The sequence below is a fragment of the Sparus aurata genome, chromosome 9 (genome assembly GCF_900880675.1).
Source record: "Sparus aurata chromosome 9, fSpaAur1.1, whole genome shotgun sequence".
Taxonomy (NCBI): domain Eukaryota; kingdom Metazoa; phylum Chordata; class Actinopteri; order Spariformes; family Sparidae; genus Sparus; species Sparus aurata.
This window is the reverse complement of record NC_044195.1, coordinates 18,922,751-18,946,697: the sequence shown is the minus strand read 5'-3', so window position 1 is coordinate 18,946,697 and position 23,947 is coordinate 18,922,751. Positions and strand designations below refer to the sequence as shown.

Genomic DNA, 23,947 nt, shown 5'->3' with positions numbered 1-23,947 from the left:
ACTGCCAGTGGTACTTTCTGTGATTCTAGGGGGGTGGGGCAAAGCAGCAGGTGCAGATCCCGGTTCCAGACATTTTCTTTTCTGTTCAGGTTAACTGGTTTTTGACTCTTGTTCCAAATGTCCTTGTGTGCAACATGACTCAAAATGTTGTGGAGACCCCAGATGACTAACTGGAAAAGGACTGCAGTCTTTGTCCTCAAGCTGATTACACACACCTACAGCAGAGAGTGTTGATCATTGAATAATTCTCAGCTTTTTGCCAAATTATAGGGTTCAGAGAGAAAGCCAATTCAAAGCTGTGAACGGCTAAACAAAAGTGATCTGTAGTTTAAAAGTTTTTTTTTTTATAAAAGAACATGCCTCAACACACAGATATAATATTACAGGCTGCTTTGCAGTTGCAGCTATGGAGCAAAGAACCTTTTCACTAAAAACAAAGATATAATTTAAAAGTAGTGGTGCAATATTCACACTGCTCCTACAGCCAGGGGGTGTAGCAAACTTATATACTGACACAGCAGCAATGGGAATGCAGCATTTCAATGCCCTACTAAAGTGTGACTCTGTGTTACTACATAGTTTGCAGAACAATCTTTTCACAAAACATAATGTAAAAAAATAATAGTGCTTTTCAAAATGCATTTTTAAGCTAATTTCCTTCTAATATTACACATTACAAGTGTTTTCATCACAAGCAACTAGAGTTGCACGATACCCGCGGTACCCACGGTACCCCGCGGTGCCAAATCCTAACGGTTCCTACTATACTAGAAATTCTACACGACGGTACTACCGTGGATTACTATACTACCGGTGCCAGTTTCCGCTAATTAGCGGCCGCCTCTACTCTCCTCCCGGCTTCTCACTGCATGCTACTCCCTTGTAAACAAACCCACATGCTAACTACTGCAACCAAACTACACAGCTGCTGAGTGATTGGCTGTTTGCCTGTTACTGGTGATGTCCGGGGATATGATAGGCTGTTTCCGCACGCTGGGTCCGCCCGTCTGTTAGCTGATTGGCTGTTCGTGTGTTTCTTCCGGCAAGAACGAACTCCGTGAAGACAGCTCCGCTTCGATAGAAATTTGCTTCAAAACAAACAAGAAGCTAAAGTTCTGTCTCACCCAGATGCAAGCTTACAGTCACTAACACGAGACAACACACTCACCATGGCAGAAGCACCAGGCCCGAGCGGCGAGTCTGCCACGGCGGCGTCTCAGTGGCACCACTAATTTTGCTCAAAAACACCGAACTCCAAAAGTCACATTTGGAACTATTTTAGCTTTAAACAAGGCACAGATGGTAAAGCAATAGACGATGGCCGTCCACTGTGCAGGCGCTGCCACCAAGCTATAGGAGCCAAAGGATGGAACACATCCAACCTCATAAACACCTGCAGGGTCGTCACCCAGATTTATATGTCGAATACCAGGTTAGTATGCCCTGTTTATTTTCTCATTGGCTAATATTAGTCTATATGCTCCGTGTTCAGGCTGAGGAATGAAGAGTTAAAGGATGTCAAAGTATAAAGCACCTAGAAAATGCATAAAAATATAGTTTTCACAGGGAAACAGTTCCTGTTTATTGTATTTTGTCCTCTATGGTTTATTATGTTATATTATTGTCAAATAGATATTTTTAAAAGACAGAGGATTTGTTATCCTAAGTTGATTATTTATATTAGTTAAACATAAATAATGTGCAAAGGAAACTAAATGATTATATGATTTCAACCATATAAATTCTAACTTCATTCATTTGTTTTTTATTGCTCGTATGCTTTTGTTCATGTACTCTTATTGACCCAGTTATGAACTAAAACCATTAGGACCATTAGGCTAATTTGTTATGTATTTCCTACTCCTTATTTTAGAGAGAGCCATCCAACCCAAAAGGGAAGCAACCCATGGCCAAGACCATACCTTTTATTTTTTTTTATTTTAACTTTTTAATAAATGTTATTCATAAAAATATTTGTTTCAGTCTAATTCATGCTTCACTAGTATTATGTTTATCATGCACCAAACAACATTATAAGTATTTATAACTTGTACAAATACATTGCAGTTCATAAAAATAATGATAATAAAAAAAGGCTGCAGTATCGCGATAATACCCGGAACCGTGATACTTTGTCTGGTATAGTATCGTGGTTACTCATTTTGGTATCGTGACAACTCTACAAGCAACTACACATAAGTACAACCTACAAGTATATTAAATGCATTAATTACATCAACATCTAAATTTTGCATGAACAACAAGACTTTCACTTTAGAAATGATCAAATCAAGGTGCACTAATCCTCCTAACTGCCTCAGAAAGCCCTCTTTAACAAAGTTTGTTTTTCAACCCTGATTAGGGTGATACACGCTGGACATCTACTTCATTTCACAAAGACAACCTTTCTTCCAAACAGGACACCTCTGTTAAAATGACTCGGGTTACGTGAGGACCTAATCCCGTTGTGAGCAGAAGCACAAAGCACTTCCTCTCTCCTAGTTAGCTTCGATACAAGTGTGCTCAATCCCAGTGCCAGCTCTGACTAACAGACTGTAAAGAATGATGCAGTGCTAACGTAAAGCTTTTGTTGACCTTCCCACAGGTAGAAGAGGTTGGCTGAGGGACATTTGTGGGACTTAATTTGCCAACATACCATGTAACCTTGAACCTTGGCTTTAATCCAGGCGCATGTCACTGTTTTGACAACTCTGTGTTCTTCCAAGCCTGTCCAAAAACTACATCATCTTGTCCATGTAATTTAACACTGAATTTAATTTTACATCCAAAATGTATGTGATTTAAAATAACCTAATGAAGGTCTAAGTATCAAAATGTTGTTAATCGCTAGTGAAGTGTTTTTCCTGACATCCAAAATGTACTAATACACTTTCTCACCCTCATGTTTAGGTCTAATTCAGACATTTAAAAAAAACAAAAAACCTTTCGAATCAAACCGTCGACAAGAAGAAATGATTAACTGATTTATTGATAATAACTCCCACATGAGATCCATCAACTTCACTCATATCTTTGCTGTATGCAAACCTTTCACATACTGACTTGCCATACTTGCACTGCACATTATAATAATTATTATAAATCGTAGGCTGTATGAAAAATTAGGACACCGCCTTGTATCTTTCAATTAGCTCTCTGTTACAATCTCACATATCAACAACTACAACCATGTGTCAGCTGTTTCTCTTTTGCATAAATTTTCCTTTTCACAGTTGTTGTGAGCAGTATGTGAAATGCTACACAGAGGAGGCAGTCTAACATATTGTTGTGAACTACAAAGCTGTGTTTATCTCTGTCATAGTTCCACTTTGGGTAGAGGAGGCACACAGTTGTTTGTGTCCCCTCCACTCCAGGTCAGCTTCTGGTCCCCTCTCCCAGGACCCCCTGCCAGGATGACTGGGATGGAGGGGGATACCCACCCTGAGATAACAGTGCATTTGAAGGCCTGGATAAACACTGAGCTGTTCACAAACTCTGTGGAATGCACTAGAGTGGTTTGTTTTTCCCCACTTTAGAAAAATATTGTGTAGATATGGTGATGGTGGAATATCTATGGTAGAAGATATCACCTCTGTTTTCACCACACCCCTTCAGATCAAATCAGGTGTTGCGGAGATTAGAGCAGGGTTGCCCGTCAGTTTGAGCAGACACAACTGGTTCTGTTTCAAAAGTGTCCTAAATCTTGGTTCCGGCTTAAGAGCAACAACTCAAGTTTTCAGATCTTCTACCCTGCTGGTACAGGGAGACTGTACCAGCAGGGTAGAAGATCTGAAAACTTGACCTCACAGCATGATGTTGCCTGATGCACCAGCCAACATAACAGAAACAACATAACGTCCTGAATGCAGTTAATGAATAATGATAGTATTCATTATAACAGCTGATTTAGTCTGAATGAGACCTTAAGTATCCACCTGTAATGATGTGTGCCATCGTGCCTAAAAGATATGACAACAGCTGAAAATTCATCGTGGAGAGCAAAAATATAAAGCTTGAAGAACATGTATCGGGGATATCATGATATAAGACTACAGGAATTTTCTTAATTTGTTGACTGTTCAAAGAAGAATGAAATTGTTCATTGTGGTGATGGTAATAATATACAGACCATTTGGAACAAGCCTAGCTAAGTTTAGGTTGTGTATAAAACATGTACATGTATGTATGTACATTACCACTATTTGTCAATTGTAAAAGTAAAACATATTCTAAAATGAAAAAAAATCACCCAGATTTAGAAACCCAGTTGCAGAACTTCAAATACTTCTATCCTAATGAGGACATGTTATAACTCTATACCAACCACTACAACGAACAACATGAGTGAATCATAAGAAAAAAACCTGAATGTGCATCTCTGTTTCTGACAAAGCATTCACATCAATATCAACTAAATGTTAAAATTAGTAATAAGATAACTTAGCCATGGTCTGTATAAGAGATCATATAGAGTTACTCATATCCATGTCAGAAGTGAAAATTCCCTCATGAGTGTAACACATGATTCATGTACGGAGGGGAACCACACTAAATGAGCAAAAATACCCATGCAGTACAGTGACTCAGGGGTGCCCATGATTTTCTTTTTTACTGTAAAGTCTTCCACGAGACTCTACCTCACTGCTGCCCTTGTTCAGCTGTTCTCCTGCTTTCACAAACTCTTATGCAATGTCAACAATATTTCTAGAAATATCACAGACAATATTGCTTCCTCACGTCCCCAACATTCTCCCCTCTCTTATCCTCTTGCAGGTTTAATGCACCAGGAGATGAGTGTGTCAAACCACCTGCCACACTGGTCACTGAGATTAAATAAACCATAGTTTAGATTTTCAGAGCTGTGATAATCTTGTCTGATGATACAGTGCACCAGCTGTGACGTAAAATGCCAGAAAGAAGCATTCATTCTCAGCCTCCACTAATTTGTCTCATGTCTGCAGGGAAACACTGAGGTCAGAAACAGTTGCTGAATCAGTGAGGCGGTGGTTTATAATGACGGGCCTGTGCTATATGTTTTAAGTGCTTGAGTTCAGTGGCAATAATTCAAGTGTAAACAGTACATCATTAAACACTTACCAGAATGGGGTCTGTGGAGAACTTGATTTTTCTCTTTAGGGGAGGCTCCTCCTCATCCGACAGACCAGGGGCCTCGTAACAGTCATCATACTCTCTATACATTTGATCTTCCTCCTCCTCCTCTTCTACTTCTTCCTCCTCCTCCACCTCCTCCTCCTCCTCTTCCTCTTCCCTGAGGATCTGGTCTACATCTCTGTCATCCACAAATGCTGCGTTCTCAATACCATAAACTACTGGTGAGGCTCCATACAGGACGCTCTGGCCCACCTGCTCTTCCAGCTCACTCTCTTCCTCTGCTGCCTCATCATCTTCCTCGCGATTAGTGTCACCATCTTGACTAACTAAACTATCGTCTCCTTTCTCTTCTTTTACTCCAAATTGCTCATTGTCTTCCAAGACTCTACCTTCACCCACAGTCTCTGCTATCCTTTGTGCATCTTTTGCGACATGATGAGCTGGGTTACAGTTCAGTTTTTCTGATAGAAAGGTTCTTTTTAGTTCTGGTGTTAGGTCTTTGGAACTTTGTACCTTCAGCTTCTCAAACACATTATCTTCAACGTTCTCATCCTCATTCTCCTCGCTCTCTGATGACTCATTCTGAACCACTACCAGTTCTGCTCGTACCATGCCCACCCCCCTGGAGTCCAGTGAGGAGTTCTGGCTGGGTGGCTTGTCCATGGTCGGACTATGTACCACACTGTCAGGGCTCCTGGCCTTTTCAGGGTATTTAGGCCTGCTCTGAAATCCACCAGCTGATGGAAGAGGCTGCTTCACATCCCTCGGGGGTGGACTATGTGGCTTGCCTTCATCCCCACCAACAGATGTCCTACTAAATCCATCACCGGATAATGAGGTGCGTTTGTAGCCTTGGCTAACTGGGGTTGTTTGCTCTGGTGAGGCGGGCTTATGAGTGGCATCAGTTGTTGGAGAAACAGATTTGTATGCTGCGTTTGTAACTGGGAATGTGGGTTTAGATGCCAAGGATGCTGGTTTGTTAATGACAGATGCCGTCTGGGATGCATTTTTGTTAGTGGTCACAGGTGTAGAGTTAGTGGCTTCTTTAACAGGGGTAGTAGATTTGTGTAAGCTGTCTCTAGTTGGAGAGGTAGGCAGTAAGTCTTCAGTGGTACTGTGTTGTTTAGCAGACACCACTTCTCCTTTTGTAGCAGCTGTGCTGTAGTCTTCTGAGTCATTCTCTGTCATATAATTCCCCAACCTTTTAGACATGGGTCCTGCATTTAGTGAAACTCTAGATGAATGCCTTTTCTCACCATCAGCCTTCTCATCCGATCGACATTCGACTGTTGATGTAGGACTGTGCTCTGACTTGATAGTGGTCTCAGAGGATCCAGAGACTCTCCTTGCGCTTTTCCCTTCATCAGAGGCACTGCCGAGGGACAAACGAGTTACTACTCTGTTCGGAGACTGCTTTTCAGCTGCAGGCTGCTCTTTGATGCCTCGTTCAAAGAGTTTTCTGGTCACTGAAAACTTCTCTGCCAAAGCCACTTTGTCAATCTCAACATCTTCCCCCTTGGGTGTTTTATCTAAATTCTGTGATTCTGGGCTTGTTGCTCTGTGGGTGCTGACTTGGAACTGCGCCTTTGTTGGGGACACCTGGGGCACATCTGGCTTTACAGCCACTTTTCCCTCTTGGCTTTCCTGTTGCTGACCATCCATCTGTAGGAATATGTTCTTTATTTTATTGACTCTGGTGCCAAAAGGCCTTCCCCTCGAGTCCTCCCGGGTGTCACTGGATCCATTAGCATATGATTTGGCGGCGCCCTCGGATTTTGGCCCATCAAAGGAGCACTTAATGGCGTGGAAGTCAGACTTGTATGCATTTCTGTGAGGGGACGCGCTCCTCAGGGTCCTCTCGCCTCCTTTGCTTTCCGCTTTGATCATTTTGTGTTTGTTTGTGACTGAAGCCCCAACTAGAAAAAGCCGATGTTGGAGAGAGTGCTGCCGCTTCTTGGTGAATTATTATCCTTCTACTTCACGCAAGCGGTGCCATGGGTCCGGCGGGGCTTCTTTTGAGCACTGTCGCCTCAACTAAACACTGGCAGGGAAGTCATGTAAAGGGAGAAACGGACAGTAAAAAAACTGTTAACACAGAGACCGTATACGATTATCCCACAATGCCTGACGTAAGTCATTTCAAATAAGTTTATACGTGATTATCTATTCCTACATTCAAAGCAAAAATGCGTGAAAGCTAAAGGTAAGTGAGAGCATGTTGGAGCGTTGGCTCACTTTTAAAACGTTGGCTGACTTTTAGAACGCTCTAGTGTTAACGTTCGGCGGAGTTAGCTTGCTAGTTCAACCAAAACTCTTAACCACGAAGGTAACTTTAACCAGCTCTCAACTTTTATTGTACTTATCTCAACCGGTTAAAGATCGACAGCTTTTTGTCTAATGTTACATTGTAGGGGGGAAAAAAGAGTCGAAACAAAGTTAAACTCACTGGGCCAACAGTTCAATACAGCCTGAACGTCGGTCCTCGGTCTGAACAATTCATTGTGGCTTTTCAAGTACGAGCTATGGAAAACGTTACCCCTGGCTCTGCACGCAAAACCCGCAGAAAAGGTAAATAACTTGATAAGCTCCTCACCTCTTGCTTGCTTCATCGTGTTAGGCGCCGAAATCTCGCCCACAGTTCCCCCAGTTTTTGCAGTATCAAACTTGTCCCTTCTTCGTGCTCACCGCCATCATTCCCCGCTCCGGCAGCGTTGTCCTGCCTCCTCCTTGCACTTCCAGACCTGTCGCGGGCTGCGCGCGCACCCGAGTCGGTCTGTGCCGCGCGCCGCGACCGACGGGAACATTGGGAGTCGGGAGCGCGCGCACATTCCAGGACTGTAACCCACCGCTACACTCCCTCCACCCTCTCCACCCCTCTTTCTCCACAGACAAGAGGGGTTGTGGAAGAAAGGCGTGGGAAATAGCTTACTACATCAGAGCTCACCTAGTCAATCTGCACGGGCTGAAGTCCACACCTTGACTAAAATAACAACCTAGGAGACTACACTGCGCATGTGTTGCAACAAAGACTGGAAAAGTTTAACAGCAGACATGGAAACCGACCTTTACTTGCACTTACACTATTGTCATACCTTCACGTTAGAGAGGCCCTCTGCTGATTTTTCACATTGAAGGAGAAGTTCACCCAAAAATTAAAATTCACTCATCTACTCACCCCCATGCCAATGGAATGTCGGGTGAAGTTTCGAGGTCCTCCAAACATTTCTGGAGCTTCCCAGCAGTTTCACAGCAGTCTCCTAAACAAATGAAGTAGATGGGGACTTGTTTTAACGAAAAAACAAACCAACAAAAATAAAACGAAAAATGGCTCCACACAGCTCGTCTGGCATAAGCCAAGCCACTGTAAACCACGAGATCCCAATCTGATTTGAAAAAATTGTATTTACACCCTTTTTGGGCAAAAATCTGAACTGCAGTTGCTAAGCTAAAGGTGTTAGCTTGCACAAACTATACAAAAAATATAAAATGTCTCTCTCCAGTTCATCCATTGAAATCCAATTCTCCTTAAGTCCTAAGATGCCAATTTAATTCTAAAAGATGTTATTTGTACCCTGGACTTGCAGTCGGGCTTTGCACCCAGACCTGGTGTGGCTAATGCTTTTAGCTTGGCAGCTGCAGTTAAGAATTAAACACGTAATAAATAAATAAAAATAAATAACATATTTTTGATTCAATTTGGAATCTCTGGGCTTCCGATGAAGCTGCACCTGACTTTCCGTGGTGAGTAGATGATGACTGAATTTTCATTAAATATTCCTTTAAGTTATCAGGTATAAGACTGCTATTCAGCTTGCAAAACAAGATGTCTTTTTTTGGCTCTGAAGGGAATAAAAGGTGATGTCATCACAGTTATCTCACAGCTCAGGCTTGAGACTTAAAACAGAGAACTACATTATAAACTAGAAGTGTGTTGTTTGAGAAGAACTGGCATTGGGGAGGTAGAAGGGGTCTCATAAAAGATGTTATTAAGTCACATTAGGCCTGTGGAAATGGTAAGATACACTATTTTTGTAGCATTTATAGCTTTATATCTTGGCCCTCACTGCTTCATTTAGTTTGTTTTTCCTGTCTGTTTTTTTTTTTTTTTAAATAATCAACAATACCAAATTCCTGGAGGACCCCTTCAGGATACTTTGCTGAAATTACAGTTTCCTAATGCTGTAACCCTTCTTATATGACTTGGATTACTAATTCGGCCAGCAGGCGACTGCCAGACTTCCCTAAATGGCCCCAAACGGCCCCAAGGCCTGAGGTTTCACTCTCTTAGCAGAGAAAGCACATTTGTAAATAAAACAAATGAATGATGGCTGCTTCAGTGTTAGTTTCTCCTTGAGGAATGGTATTGTTCACGCTGATTCACTGTCACACTGTTATTCTTTCATACACCTACATAGGATAAGGCCATTAATGTTATTAGTGACACCTGTAGCCTGCTTAAAAACATGTCTGCTGTGAGAAAGGCGTATGTCAAAATTGATCCAGCAGAATCTTAATGATTATTTTCTTTTTTTTTTTTTTTGTAGAGGGCCGCCCTGTCAAATCTAGTCATAAGACCATTGTTGTATTGCGTACACATGGTACATATTGCTAGTAACTTAGGAATAAAATATCCACTTATGGAGTATTGCTAGGATTCTGGGTAATGAAATTGCCACATATCCACTATGTGCACTGTGGGGACAGGACAGTGGGGATGGGAGGTACATAGAAAATGCTACACTGAGGTCTCCTGACTGGTAAGTCCAGCCATGGCTTGGCACACTGGTGCAGTTACTGGTGACAGGCTGAGTAAGCGGCTGCATGCTTCAGTATGGCTGTACTATGGATGTGTATAGTGACTACTTCAACCAGAGCGATCTTCCCTTATATAAGTGTATTTCATAAGAAAATGAGACAAAAAAGAAAACATAGATTCTTGCAAGAAAAAAATAAAATGTTCCTTTAATCATTGACCACTCAGTTTATCTTGGGACTACTTGATGGGGATGGGGTCCTTGTACAGGAAATGCCAGGAGTCAGTCCTTTACTATAAATCCACTATGTCTGACCACAGAGCTCGGAATTAAAATGAGCACACTTTATCTTTTCTTTTTCTGCTTTGTTTATTAGTTTTCCTAAATGAAAAAGAAACGGTGTGCAGAAGTATAGTAAAAACCTTGCACCTCATTGTCTTAAAAATGGTTGTCAGTTTGATCCTTATAAATTCCTATTGCTTGAACAGCCTGGGTGAAAAACTTTAAATGATAAAAGTAAAGAGTATTTTGTGCTAAGCAACAGACATAAGTAAGGAATAGGCTAAGAATAGGCTAATTAGCCTGCTAACAATATGATCAAAGGACAGGAATAAGGCTGTTAAACGGCCGCATTTGGCCCACAGGCCTGCAGTCAGATAGGTCTGGCTTTACATCTCACTAATGAGTAAGATGTTACCAACAACAATGCATTTATCAGTGAAGTATATTAGTTTCACACACAAAGGCATTTCAAAGTGCTTTATTTAAATCATAATGCAACATAAAACACAGAGATAGAAATTAAAGGACAAAAAAACATCTTGTTGGAAAAATGAAAGGTAAATATGCAGTGGAGAACATACAATCTAAACTTTAGAAGACTTGCCTTTAAGTTCGGCCTTAAATCTTCTGAAGGTTCGCTCCAAATCTGTTGTGCACGGTAATTAAACAATGTCTCACTGGTGTTTTACCAGATTATAATGTTGGACTAGTCTCCCTTCTGAAGTCACAGTAGATTTGAGACATAATTCCTTCATATTCCACTCTAAATTTGGCCAAAGTAGGTCACCAACGGAAATCCTATAGTCGTCATACATTTTCTCTGGCTTTGAAAAAGTCTTTTGGGACTTCTTTCTAATTTTACACTTTTAATTTCTAATTCATTATGCTGAAAATACAAGTGATTCCACCAAAACAGTGAAACAAAATGCATTTTGTTTTTTGTTGCCAGTCGTATTTTAAAATCAGGTCCCCTCCCAAGAGAGCAGAGCAAGTTAACTCACAGGACACATGTGTCTGCTTGATTCACAAAAGAAAGAGAGATGCTGTTTTCATTCAGATCAGCAAGAAAAGATACTGAATGAAAGTGAGATTTCCTTGGAGGCTGGGAACCTACATTGCAAAAATATCAGCCAATCCGACTAACCTGGGATATAGAAGGCAAATCAAGTGGGACGAGATATTCTCTGATCTCACTTGTATAACTGAATATTTTTACATGATGAGCTTGCATCGCCTTTAAATCTAAGTTTGAATGACTCATTTATCAGGTCGGGACTCTCATGACTCCGGATGGTGTTTTTAAGGGTCGAATATTGATATGTTTGACCAAATCTTTAGACAATTTGAAATTGCAGTCTTGTGTGAAACTAAACATGAGGAGAATTATGTAACAAAATGCAAATGAGGAAGTAATTATTGATAAATATGAACCAGACTGCAGCACAGGGCCTTTAAACAGATGGTGATCTATTTAGAAGGCATTTTTGTGAGCATGAGAACATTTCTGTTGCCTAAAGTGAAATCCCGTATACATTTTTAATCGAACAAAGCATGAAAAATTGAACCTCAATGCTGAGTTGTTTCATTCAGTGATGATTGTCTTTTGCCCTTGATTATAAGACTCCCTTGGAAGCATAATGTGACAAAAGTGCCTCGTTTTGGGGCTACTGCAGCCCATCATATCAAAGTTGTAAATTAGTGTTTTACAACATTCAGAGGGACGTCTCTGGGAAAGGTTCTCAGGCATTTCCTCTGGAGTTATCCGCCCTCGCATTCCACTGAGACGTGGTTATCTGATATATGATGGTTTATATAGTTTCATGTAGCCACTCACATAGTTTACTGCACATTATGGCTTTCTAATGTGCTCTGTATTCATTTGCTTTATGTAAATCCATTAGCTTTTGGCTCTGGGTAGAAGTGTGAGCTCACAGACTGGGAGTGAAAAATCTGAACAGCGTCATTGATGTTTTAAAAATCATTTCTCCTTTGACTCTGGAGTTCGCACTCTGCTCTCAGCTGACAAGAAGAAACAAACACATATCAATGCAAGTTTGACCCTAAAGAATTCCAAGTTCACAAGAGTCACATACCAGCAGTAACAAACCGCTTTCCAATTGTCATCTGCATCTGAAAAGATGCTGCGTGTGCATATAAGGATGTCGTGTGTCCATATCTTCATCATTTCCAGCTTGCTTTATCATCTCCTAGCAACTGTGTGTCTGAGAAGCAGCATATACACGGTCAGTGGGCTTTTCTCCCAGGGGTAACATGGCACGCCGCAGCCAAACCGTTGGTCCCTATAGCAACCTCTCAAACAACATCCAATGAAAAGGACAAACCGCATGGAAACAGGAGCAGGTCGGGGTCCGTGGAATTTCTGAGGCAACGTCTCAAACTCAATCCAGCCAGGCACAAGACCGTCTTTACACCTGCTGCTTTTCCTTCTTGCTGAAAACCATGTGGCGTTAAAGTCCCCCTCCTGTCATAAATGTGTTTTTCTTCTTGTTCTCACAGTTGAATGTTTAAGACTGACTGCGTAGAAGGCTGTATGTGCAGATTTTGACAGTAGGAAGCTGCTTTCTCATTTGTTGCTGACCGCATAAAGTTTCTCTGCGCTTGATTTAAAGAGGCGGGCCTAGATGCAAGACACAAATAGTTTAGACACAAGCCTTTTTTTTTTTTTTTTTTTTTTTTACACATTTTTGTATTCCAGTGGAGGGGATCTTTAAATATTGCTGCTGACAGTGGGGTGCTTCTCACTATAGAGAGCAATTCTATTGCCTTTTTGCGACAAAGGATTGTTGGCATGTTTACTTGCAGTGAATAAAAGTATTAATAACATCCAATATGTGTGATCTGCTTGTTTCTCTGCGAGAAGTTGCAATGGTGTGTGAGCTTGTAGGCCTGTTTGATGACAAGTAATGACAAAGTTGTGGAGGCAGAGTCGCACAGTGCATATTGAAATCTTTGCACATTGTTATGTGTTGGTCTGTTGCTGCTGGGAATTGGTGGTATGCAGCGTTACAGGAATGTGTGTTTTGTGTTGTGCATGCCCTGGCCTGAGCTCAGCCCCATTATTTATCTTAGGAGCAGGGTGGGGGGTATATGAGTGATGGGTGGGGCAATTGCTGGTCATTCTGAGGAAGAAGATGAAGATGCGCACCTTTAATTTGAGAGCATGTTTGATATTGACCAACAATAATCTGGCAAATTAAGGATCCTCAAAATACCTCTCAGATGCAGGACACAATAGGAATGTATACATATCTGTAAAACTGTGGCTCTCAAAATTTCTTCAAAATGAACCAAAACATTTTTGCTCACACATTTTGTTGAGGAAATTTTAATGCTAAAGAATTCTAAATATCCCAGACTGTCAGACTGTGTGCTTTTTAAACAATCTCTTAAACAATGCCAAGGAAAAATGAGAACGGAGTCCCCTTCTGCCCATTCGTACGCTTTAATTGGAGAATGCTGCCATCTTGTGGTCAATAGAAGTACATGATTTTAAATTGTGGTCCGAAAAATGAAAGAAACATCAAAAGCAGCAAGAAAGAATGAAAGCAAGAAAGCAAGAAAGAAAGAAAGAAAGAAAGAAAGAAAGAAAGAAAGAGAGAAAGAATAGAAAGACAGAAAGAAAGACAGAAAGAAAGAAAGAGAAAATCTGTTGAACAGCACTTCCTGTTTCCTACGTGTTTCAGAAACACCTGCAATTAAACCATTACTGACAAAGATGTCATCAGTTCTCTACTTATTTATTCAAGACAAAACTGAACCTAAACAGCAACTTGAGATCAGTAACGACACTTATCAGTAATGTTCCTTTAAGAGCATCATCAGGTAAGAGAAACACTAATGACTTATTTTTCATCAGTAGTCAAAGGTTTTAAACCAAGGACATCTGTGTTTTGTTTGATTATTATTGTTCTGGTACTTTTGTGTTGTGTATAATCATAGGAAATGGAAAAAAACCAAACACATTTCCTTGTTTGAAGTGATGAGAAAGAAAAAGTAAGAAAGGAAGCACACAAACAGTTTCCTTCACAGTTCCACCAGCACAGAAGGCATTGTGGCACTGCTGAGCCTCGTTACTACTGTCTCTACTGTCACCGTTTGTTGCCACGGTAACTGAGAGCGACCAACGACCGTCATTATGTGGCCTCTTATTACAAAGCGTCATTTTCTCAGGGCCATTATGATAATTCCCACTTTAATAGAAGATGAGCCGTCAGTGTCTGTGCAAAGTGCTGCAGGAGGCAGTCACAGTCAGTTATACAGGCGGCCATTACTGACTGAGAACAATGCAGGGTGTTTATGCCATCTTCTTCAGTCCCTGTATATGAGCTATCATGATAACAATGTGTTTGTTATTCTATAAGATACCCATAAGTTCACCTTGATAACCTCTGTGTGTGTTAATCTTGTGCAGAAGGAAGGTCAACTATTGTGCTGACGAGCCACTTATGATGTCCTCCACCTGCAGACAGCTGCTTCAACATGGCAACATAATATTTCTCTGATAATCACAAGGCTTTGACAGTAAATTATTAAGGTTTTGACTAATTCAACCTCCAGTTGTGTTCTTTTTTTCTTTTAGATCAGTGAGCTGTGGGTGTGAAATGGTTTTAGGTCGTGACAAAAGCAGAGTATAGATTAGTTGAGCAGCTTCATGGTGTGGGCGACTTTTCACACGTCTGAGACAAACTGTTGAAAAACATTTCTATTATTTCACAACTTATGTTGTACCAGGCCAACAAGAGGGACCATTTTACACCAGAATAACAGTTAATTCACACCATTGTTATGCATTTTCATGAGGCAATTTGATTAAGACTTATTTGTCTGCCTTTCTGACTGGTCATAGAGGCAATTTCTTGAAGTTTTTCTCAGAAATTGCATTTTCTTCTGTACAGTTTACACTCAGTGTCCATCTTTAAGGTACATCTAGTTCAAACTAAGAACAGCCCTGCATTAAACCCCTCTTTCATGAAGGTTTGTTGAAATGTTTGTAATATCTTAAGTAGTCTCTCTGATATAAGCAGGGTGGACAAAATGTAAGAAACACATTCCAGTGTATTGCGCCAAATAGTTAAAAAATGGTCCTTTAAAACACACTTTCTTTGATTACATGTGTTCAAGATTATACATTTCATTGCAAAAATAGGCTGAATAACTAAACTCAGACCAGATTACATTTGAATAAAGTGTCAAATTAGATCATAGTTACATTGTCAAGGATTACTTGATTACTTTTCAGATTACAAATATGGCAATTTTTGGGGGGAACAGCATCCTGCATGTTAGACTACACACAGTACACCTGTGGTTTGTGTCAGTACTGCTTTTACATTTGCTTTGAAAAACTGTGAATGCTGAGTATGCAAAATGCATTGCATTAGCACTGAACATGTTTTGAGATCATATTTGTGGAACTGAACTTTCTATGCTGCACACATACACACACACACACACACACACACACTTTAGCAAATGACAGCTAACCTTTCCAACTTAAAGCTAAGACAAACGAAACACAGGACAAACTGTGTTGAAGTGGCAGAGGTACTTTAAGCATGTCACAAATGTCTAAATGTGTTAATTAACATTTAGCAGAAGCTTTTGTCCAAAACGTTTTACAGTAATTCATACATGCACTGATGGAGGTGGCATGCCATGCAAGGTGCCGGCCAGCACATCAGGAGCGCAGTTTGTTGTTCAGTGTCTTGTCCAAGGACAGTCCAACATACAGACCAGGGGAATAGAACCACTGACCTTATCTTATTATCGAACACAAGTAAAGTAATCCAAAAATGTCGGATTGGATTTATTTTTGGATTTGTTTATTCTTTAAATAACCCAATCCATTAGATCACTCATTACAACAATGTCTAAAAAATCAGAGAAATCGGACCCAAACCTGATCATGATGTCTAAATTAAATTTGAAGCTCTGCTGAAAACCTTTTTTTCTTTTATCAGCTTTGTGAAGGGAGTCACATGTTGGTTCTTTTTTTGCTGGTCAAACTGAGCATCATTACTTTAACAGGATGAGGTGGTGTGTGTGTGTGTGTGTGTGTTGGTCAGGTGAGCAGTGCACTGAGCAGCAGCAGGAACAGGAGTGTCGGCTGTCAGGAGTGAGTGAGTGAAGGCAGATGAAGTGCTGCTGTCGGTCCAGCCCTCTCCACCACCACCGCATCATCATCATCAGCTTCAGCAGCAGCAGCAGCATCAACAGCAGCGGGATCTCAAGATGGTAGCGGCGCACACTTCTTCACACTCGTCGGAATCGGCCGAGTGGATGATTTGTCTGGATAAAAGGTAATCCGTGTACACCGTGTCACTGCGTAGTGGCTGAGGCCACCGTGCGAGCGAAGAATGGCGGAATATTAACGCGATTTTTTGATTTTTTTTTTTTTTTAGCGGTGCCCGGCCGATGTGTGACAGAAAAAGAAACGAAACATTAACGTGTTATAGTTTTAATTTGCCAACGGAATTCGGACTTTCATCAGGACATCCTTCAGCACGCCATGCGTAACGTGACTCCGTTCATATCAGAAGGGAAGTAGATGGCCAGAGAGAAAAAGCAGTCTATGCAGCAAGATTGCCAACTTTAGACAAGCGTTTGATATTTAAATGTTCCCTCCAGGTGTTTGATTTACACACTACTATGAGTGTTAGAGGAAAACACAGGATGGTAAAACTGTCCATAAGACGAATTTGGCTTTGAAGTCTGCTGCACATCACCTGATCAGGAGGTGAAACTACTGCATGCACACCTGTCAGAAACCACCAGGCAGCTGCAGGGGGACTGTTTTAAAAGTGATCAGATTACAAGACCTGATTTTGATGGGTTCAGATAGACTTCAGGGAGTGGTACATTTGTTTTCATATTCAGGCTATTTATGGAGCATCATCATTATCATCATCATCCTGCATCGACCACTGACAGGTGCAGTGTTGCACAGCTGTAACGTAAACGTCTGTCATCCACAGCGAACGACTGCAATGTAGTACCGTGATGTTCAGATGAATTAAAAACTGCCACCGTTAGTTGATTAATTGATTAGTCCATTGACAGAAAGTTTATCGCCATCGATGTTGCTAATTGATTAGTGGCTTAAGTCATTTTTCAAGCGTAAATGTCAATCATCTGTTGGTTCCAGTTTCCTAAATGAAGGATTTGCTGCTTTTCTTTGTCATGTATGACATTAACTGGAGAGTCCTTGTGTTTTGGAATGTTGGTTGGACAAAAGAAGCAATTTAAAGACATCATTTTGGGCCCAGGGAGATCTTGATGGGCATTTTTTGACACTTTATAGACTTCTCTGTTGGGGACAGTGGCGGACTCAGGATGTTTGAGGGGCAGGGGCAAAGAAATGAAAAAGGGCACCAGCTGTGTGTGGCGGGGCACCAGCGCCTGGAAAGTTGTGATAGTGAAGACTGGGCACCTGAACACATTGAGTCCACTGGAAGGACACTCTAGAGGGTTGTTTTATCTACTATAGAAGCATCAGAGAGGGCACTTGTTCTTTCGACTATGGGGCCCCTGCCCCTAGAAAGTTTTTGTAGGGAGGGTCAGAAGGGGCCACCGAAAATCATAGGGTGACCAACAAAAAGGGTGGGCATTGACAGATGGTTAAAATTGTCTGGCTGGTTTTGCATTTCTTATTTTCATCTTATTTTCATTATTTATTTACTGTAAATAAATTACTGAGAAGCTCAACTGAGGAAAAGGGGGCACTTGTGGGCAGGGCACTCAAGATGAGTAGATGATGGTCAACAACTATGTGAGGGAGGTCATTCCCCCCCCCCCCCCCCCCCCCAACAAATCAACAAATTAATCAACAGTGAAAACAATCATTAGCTGCAGCCCTATTGGATTAATTTAATTTGACTTAGTTTACTCCATCGTGGGATTTTGGGATGAACATTACACTTTGAATTCACACATTCAGACTTAAGACACAGTGGAAAGTGAACATAGTGCTGCAGGTGTTAAACAGACAGGGATGTGGCACAAAAGCTAAACTGGCTACTTGGATACACAGACTGAGGATGGAGCAACAAAGAAAGGGTCCAAAGTGCAGCAGCTAAAAGCGGCAAGGTGACGCAGTCGGCCAGGCGTGTTTGCACAGTGATATCCTCCTCTTAGCGGTGCTGTAGAAGCCACCTGTGTCGCTCAAATCAAATGGATCTTGGATGAGTCACCTTTTCCTGGCAAATACCTGCATGAACGCTTTTCACTTTTACAGTTCTTCTACAGCAAAGCACGAGTCAGGTGAACACAAACACTACATGTGTCACTTGTTTCCTTGTGAAACAGTTTGTTTGACCACAGTTTGATTCAGAGCTCTGGAGATGCAGGTGTTATGTCACTCACTATGCGTCAAAGTCTCACACTCTGCAACAGGACTGTAAATGAGAAGCAGTTTCGAGCCATCATTGTTTGTAGTGTTCGTACTGACACAAGCTGCCTCATGATGAAAACACTCTGTCCTCACTTGAACTCTTAATCAGCACCTTTTGAAAGCTTTTTCTGGATTGACTTGGTTGGTTTCCAAACAGACACCTTGGCTTTAAAACTCAGGCTCCCACACACCTCTCTGTTGCCTTGCTGTCCAATCTGAGAGACAACGATAAAGATACATCATTGTTGCTGCCGTGTGTTGAATGATTGTCAAGGAAAACATAATGAGGAGGCATTTGCTTGCAAGCTGTTGCTCGGTGAAAACACTTTTATTGTACTGCGACACAGCGGGTAAAAAAGAATAATGTTTCATTTTCAGAGCCACATGAAGCTATAGGGTTGTGGAGTACGTACTTGTTTCCCCTTCTGAATTATTGATACTGTTTGGTTTTCTCTTTTTAAAGGATGGAGAAGGATTCAAAGGTGATGTAAGCTACAGTACAGCCACCCACATGTTACATCAGAGGCTCCTGATTCAGTGGAACAAATTTGGGGCAGTGCGATGCAGCTCAACAGAGGAGAAAGAGGGATCAAACACACACTGACACATCTGTGATGATGTGAACGTTTTTTTTTGTTTGTTTTTTTTTTGCCACAGTTTAGGCTACTCACATTGTTACAGCTCGAATTCTTTATGTAAATCGTCTCTTTTTGCATTATCCACTTGAAACAGTGGGCAGCTTGTAGAGTGCGGTCAGTTTTCTCAATTTACATGCAAGGCTCTGTGTGGCTTTAAAAAATGAATTATATACTTTAAAATCAACAAAATGTCACTTCCTGGAGATAGATAGTTGTTTGTTGAGTCCCATCTCTTATTCAGGTGGTCAGATGCTGATGCTTTGACAACTTAAGGCATCGGTATTTGATGACTTTGGAAGCAAGATAGACAATTCGACTATCTTACCACAGGAACTTACATTTTGTTGCTTTAAAAGTCAATAATTCACAGTGAAAAGCCGTTGATATTAATGAATCGGCTGATACACCCACATGTTTTATCATAATTTCTCAAATGTAATTAGCAAACACTTGAGACAACCAATATTTCATGGAAGGAGGATATTTACCGTTTATCAATAAACTTTAATGTCTAAAGTGACATCAGTGAACTGAAACAGTGCAGTGCAGGAATTGAATAATTGTAAATTAAACAATAGGGCAATACTGGCCGATGATATTGGCTGACTGATGTATTGTTTGGGCTGTACTTTAATGTTTAGCTATCGACTTCTTAACACCGAAACAATGCTTAAATACCAAGCTGAAAATGTTTTAAAGGATAACTCCACCAAATTTACACATTGAAGTGTGTTCACATGTCTTGGGGAGCACTACTGCATATTTGAAAAACTAGCTAAAAGCCTTTTGTGGCTCCATAGGAAGCTGCCTGTAATCACTCCTTACCCACTAGTTGCATTGTGGGTAATGTAGGCAGCCATATAAAGAGTTGTTGACTGAGTTCATGAAGACTGCAACCGTTCCAGGAGCCGGTGTTCCTCATATGTTCCCTCTGCAGAGCCTCAGATACCCCTACGCTGTTCTGGCTATTATTTGGGTGCCACATGTACATTTATTTAAACAATTGCCTGTATAATGTTGTTTTCTGTTTATTTCTCAAGACCAGCAGAGCGCTCTGGGGAAGATGTAGACATAATTCTGGCTCGTCTGAAAAACGTGAAGGCCTTCGAGCGATTCCATCCCAGTCTGCTGCAGCGAATTTGTCTATGTGGATTCTACGAGTGCTTGGAGAAAGGCATCACATGTAAGCCGAAACACGGGCTCTGAATCTGTCAAACTGGCATAGAGGAGAGGCTAGAAGGATGTTTTTTTAAAGACGTGTTGATTTTTTGTGTTTTTTAAGTGTACCGCCAAGGAGACATCGGCACCAGCTGGTACACTGTACTCTCTGGTTCACTAGACGTCAGAGTTTCAGAGACATCAAATTATCAGGTAGGACTGATATGTTTTTCCAAACATTACATGATGCCACAGTTTCCACTGAAAATTATGGGTTAAACCAAGTGGGCCTTACAGATCAGAGTGACACTCTTATTTCTATACTGCCAACAAGCCCCAATTGAAATTCATCCCTCATGTAGCAGAATTCACATCATACCTCGAGCTGGTTTGGAGTGCGTGCTGCAAAATTTTTTTAGCTTATTGCATTAAGAGACATTACTGAATAGTTTTTAATACTGCAGCTTCATGCACCTCAGTCAGTTTGTGTGGGTGCTGATTGGAGTAATGTCTGCAGATTGAAGTGTATCCGTCTGTCTGCCACAAGTGTTCAGGTGATTGCCTCTCGCCTTTGAGAGCACTGCTCCTTAAGGGCCTCGCACAAAAGCCATTTGTGCAGCAGAATAATGACATTACATTGATTGACAAGCTTGTTGTCTGGCTGGACGTTTTATCCTTATGGAGGAATAATCCATGTGGAGTAGTACTGGGTGATATGTCCTTAAAGGAGAAGTGCTCATTTTAAGGTTCATAATTTTATTTTGGGGTAATACTCAAATAGGTTTACATGCTTTAATGCTAAAAACACACCAGTTTTCTAATTCTGCCAAGTCCTACAGCTCTGTATTCTGAAATGCTCTGCCCACCCTCCCGCATACCCAGTCTTCTCTGATTGGTCAGCTCCCACATGGCTGAGCCAGCATCACTAACAACAACAAAGAGGCTGTGCTAAAACAATTCTTAGGTGCCAAACTAGCCGCTAGACATAAATATTGCAAATGTGAGACACGGTGATGTAGTGTGATGTCACAAAATTGCATAATTAAAGGCAGGACTAGTGACAAGGCGTTACAGGAGCAGTGTTTTGGTGGGATAGAGGAGCTTCTATTGGTGTGTACTTTTTAATTTTCAAGACCTTTTACATGTACAAGAGCCTAAATAACACACTGAAGGGAAGGAAAAAACAAACAAACAAAAAAAGTCTCCTTTGTAATGATATTTTTAGGCTATATTGCCATAGACAATATCCATCTCGATCTTTTTAATTTTCCCTTGAAACACGTTATAAATGCTGAAATATCACAATACTTTTTACCACATACTTAGATATTGTGTTAATATTGTAGGAATGACTATTGGTACTTTCACAAAATATGAACACAATGACATTTTGGATGAATAATCATGTGAATATGATGACTAAATGGGTAAAATTGTACTTTTACTGCAATGCAGCTTTTAAATCAATAAAAGAAAACACTTAGGCCATATCACTATGTAACGACATCCAAAAGGTAGGAGAATATATGGTCTCTCATCAAGATAATGATATATTGATATATTGTCCAGCCCTCATGTGGAGCACCATCTTTGTTTTGATACAGGATGCTGTCACTATATGCACACTGGGCACCGGCACGGCCTTTGGGGAGTCGATCCTGGACAACACCCCCCGGCATGCCACCATTGTCACACGGGAATTTAGCGAGCTCCTCCGCATTGAACAGAGGGAGTTCAGGTCTCTTTGGGAGGTGAGTGCCTCTGTCTGCTCCATCTGTATTTGTATCAGCCTCCAGAAAATCTCTGGCTGCACTGAACTGTGTGACACATCCCTGAGCTTAACTCAAGGTACGTCTGAAAAGGCTGCGAGAGAAAATATGACTAAGCAGGTCTTTTTGCCGTTTTTGTTCGGTCTGACTTTATTTCCTTTGAGTCAGAGGAGTAAGATTCAGGACACTATGCACTCTTCAAGCAATGAGAAATGTCAGGGATGCATTTAAATGTGTGTTTTCTGGAATGAAACTCTGGTGACAGACAAATCTCTGCTAGCACACTAAAATACTGAAGTGGAAAAACACAATTCAGCCTGATTCTGAGGCTGTAATGAAACAGTCACCTGCATTTACAGGTAAAATATCAAGATTCTATGTTGTGACTGTCTATGATGTGACTTGTTTTACATTCCAAAAGGTGAACTATGTAGTTTAAGGGAAGAAATTTTAATCAGTCTTCATTGACCGATTTGTTTTATGACTGAACAAAGTTTTACTTTGTTTATATGTGGTGGACCCTGCCATCTGTTTGGCATCAAACAGTGTTCTGTGGACCTTATTTTCCTCTGCAAACAGCTTGTTTATTCAGTTATATAAAAAATGAATATTTCTGAGTTTGTATTGTTGCCTCATTAATATTGTAAAATTCAGACTTTGAATTTCTTCCCAAAGCATTCTAGTGCTCAATTGTGTCATTGATTGTGGATACAAAGCAGATCCTTCGCAGCTGAGTGAGTCAGTTAAAGCCAGCGCACTTTTCTATCCATTTATCCTTTAATTTCTGACCTAATGAGTGGGCTGCTTTTAGCCAGGGAACAGCCACCTGTCTTAGCTTGTTCTTGTTGGAATTGAAATGTGAAAACTATGACGAATTGAGCCGAGAGCAAGCCAAAGCGTGGGAGATGAATAGGCAGAGATGGTGTCATTTGGATTAGTGGAGGCTGGATTGTGAAGTTATTGTTTTGCTGTCCCCCTGCAGGTATAACATGAACTGTCCACTTATTATACTGTAACCTTTGTGTGTGAGCATTAGTGAACTCCTTCTGACCACTAGATGGAAGCGCAGCGCTGTGGATAAACTGATTATCTCTGCTTCTGTGTGTTCACTGAGGTTTTCATTATATGCACTGACTCAATGCACATGTAAGAACGACCTAGAACTACATAGTAGCTAGCTACATAATAAAATAGCTTATATCAACTGTAAGATGACACTTAAGAGAAACAGTGATGTTTGTGGATAAGCCAAAGGTAAGCTGGTCCCAGTGCACTGGTCAACCCTCCATCTCCTCCTCTGCTGGAGCCGCTGCAGTGGGCTGGTTTACTCAGAGAGAGACAGCCCATTTCCCTCCAGCACACGAGGGCACAAGGGGCTGTTAAATTATGATGTGAGTGTGTGTCTGTGTGAGCGCACTGGAAAGTTAACCAGGTCTGGATGTAGCACTTAGGATCAAGTGCAAGTACCACTATAGGCTGCACATCTCACATCTGCCCCGCGGGCGACCTCCTCAGTAAGGTTTGTTTCTGATGAGATTTTATGGGTTCTGATTGTTATATCTTGTCGTCAAACCTCTCTGGCTTCAGTTGCATTGTGAAGTAATGAAACATTGTAAAGTAACTGTGTTAAGATGAAGTAGGAACAGACCATGTGCTTCTTTTGGAAATGATCTTGCATGGTTGTAATATTATTTTGTGCAATCCTGTTATAAAGAAGGAAAAATCCCCATGGTATCACAAGATTTGAATGTAGAGCTGCTCCAGTTCTGGTAATTGCATGTTAGTGTATTTTTTAAACAATTTGTCTGACTGCATTGGGTAAAT

The 23,947-nt window shown here is 41.0% G+C and overlaps 2 protein-coding genes across 6 annotated transcripts in view; one reads left to right on the top strand and one right to left on the bottom strand.

Moving 5' to 3' along the window:
* The window catches only part of ppp1r9ala (protein phosphatase 1 regulatory subunit 9A-like A), a 31,398-nt gene extending 23,521 nt beyond the window's left edge, over positions 1 to 7,877 (bottom strand). For 2 of the 3 annotated variants that reach the window (XM_030428533.1, XM_030428535.1), the window contains exons 1-2: positions 7,706 to 7,876; positions 5,098 to 7,153 (exon numbers count right to left, since the gene is read on the bottom strand). In XM_030428533.1, coding sequence (XP_030284393.1) covers positions 5,098 to 6,999 — 1,902 coding nt within the window. In that variant the 5' untranslated portion in view covers positions 7,000 to 7,153; positions 7,706 to 7,876. Of the gene's footprint in view, positions 1 to 5,097; positions 7,154 to 7,705 lie in introns of all 3 variants that reach the window. The other variant, XM_030428534.1, reaches the window with a different exon arrangement.
* Positions 7,878 to 16,134: 8,257 nt separating this feature from the next.
* The window catches only part of rapgef4a (Rap guanine nucleotide exchange factor 4a), a 51,927-nt gene continuing 44,114 nt past the window's right edge, over positions 16,135 to 23,947 (top strand). The window contains exons 1-4 of one of the 3 annotated variants that reach the window (XM_030428954.1): positions 16,135 to 16,468; positions 20,237 to 20,379; positions 20,479 to 20,567; positions 21,959 to 22,105. In XM_030428954.1, coding sequence (XP_030284814.1) covers positions 16,401 to 16,468; positions 20,237 to 20,379; positions 20,479 to 20,567; positions 21,959 to 22,105 — 447 coding nt within the window. In that variant the 5' untranslated portion in view covers positions 16,135 to 16,400. Of the gene's footprint in view, positions 16,469 to 20,236; positions 20,380 to 20,478; positions 20,568 to 21,958; positions 22,106 to 23,533; positions 23,643 to 23,947 lie in introns of those variants that run through there. The other 2 variants (XM_030428955.1, XM_030428958.1) reach the window with 2 other exon arrangements.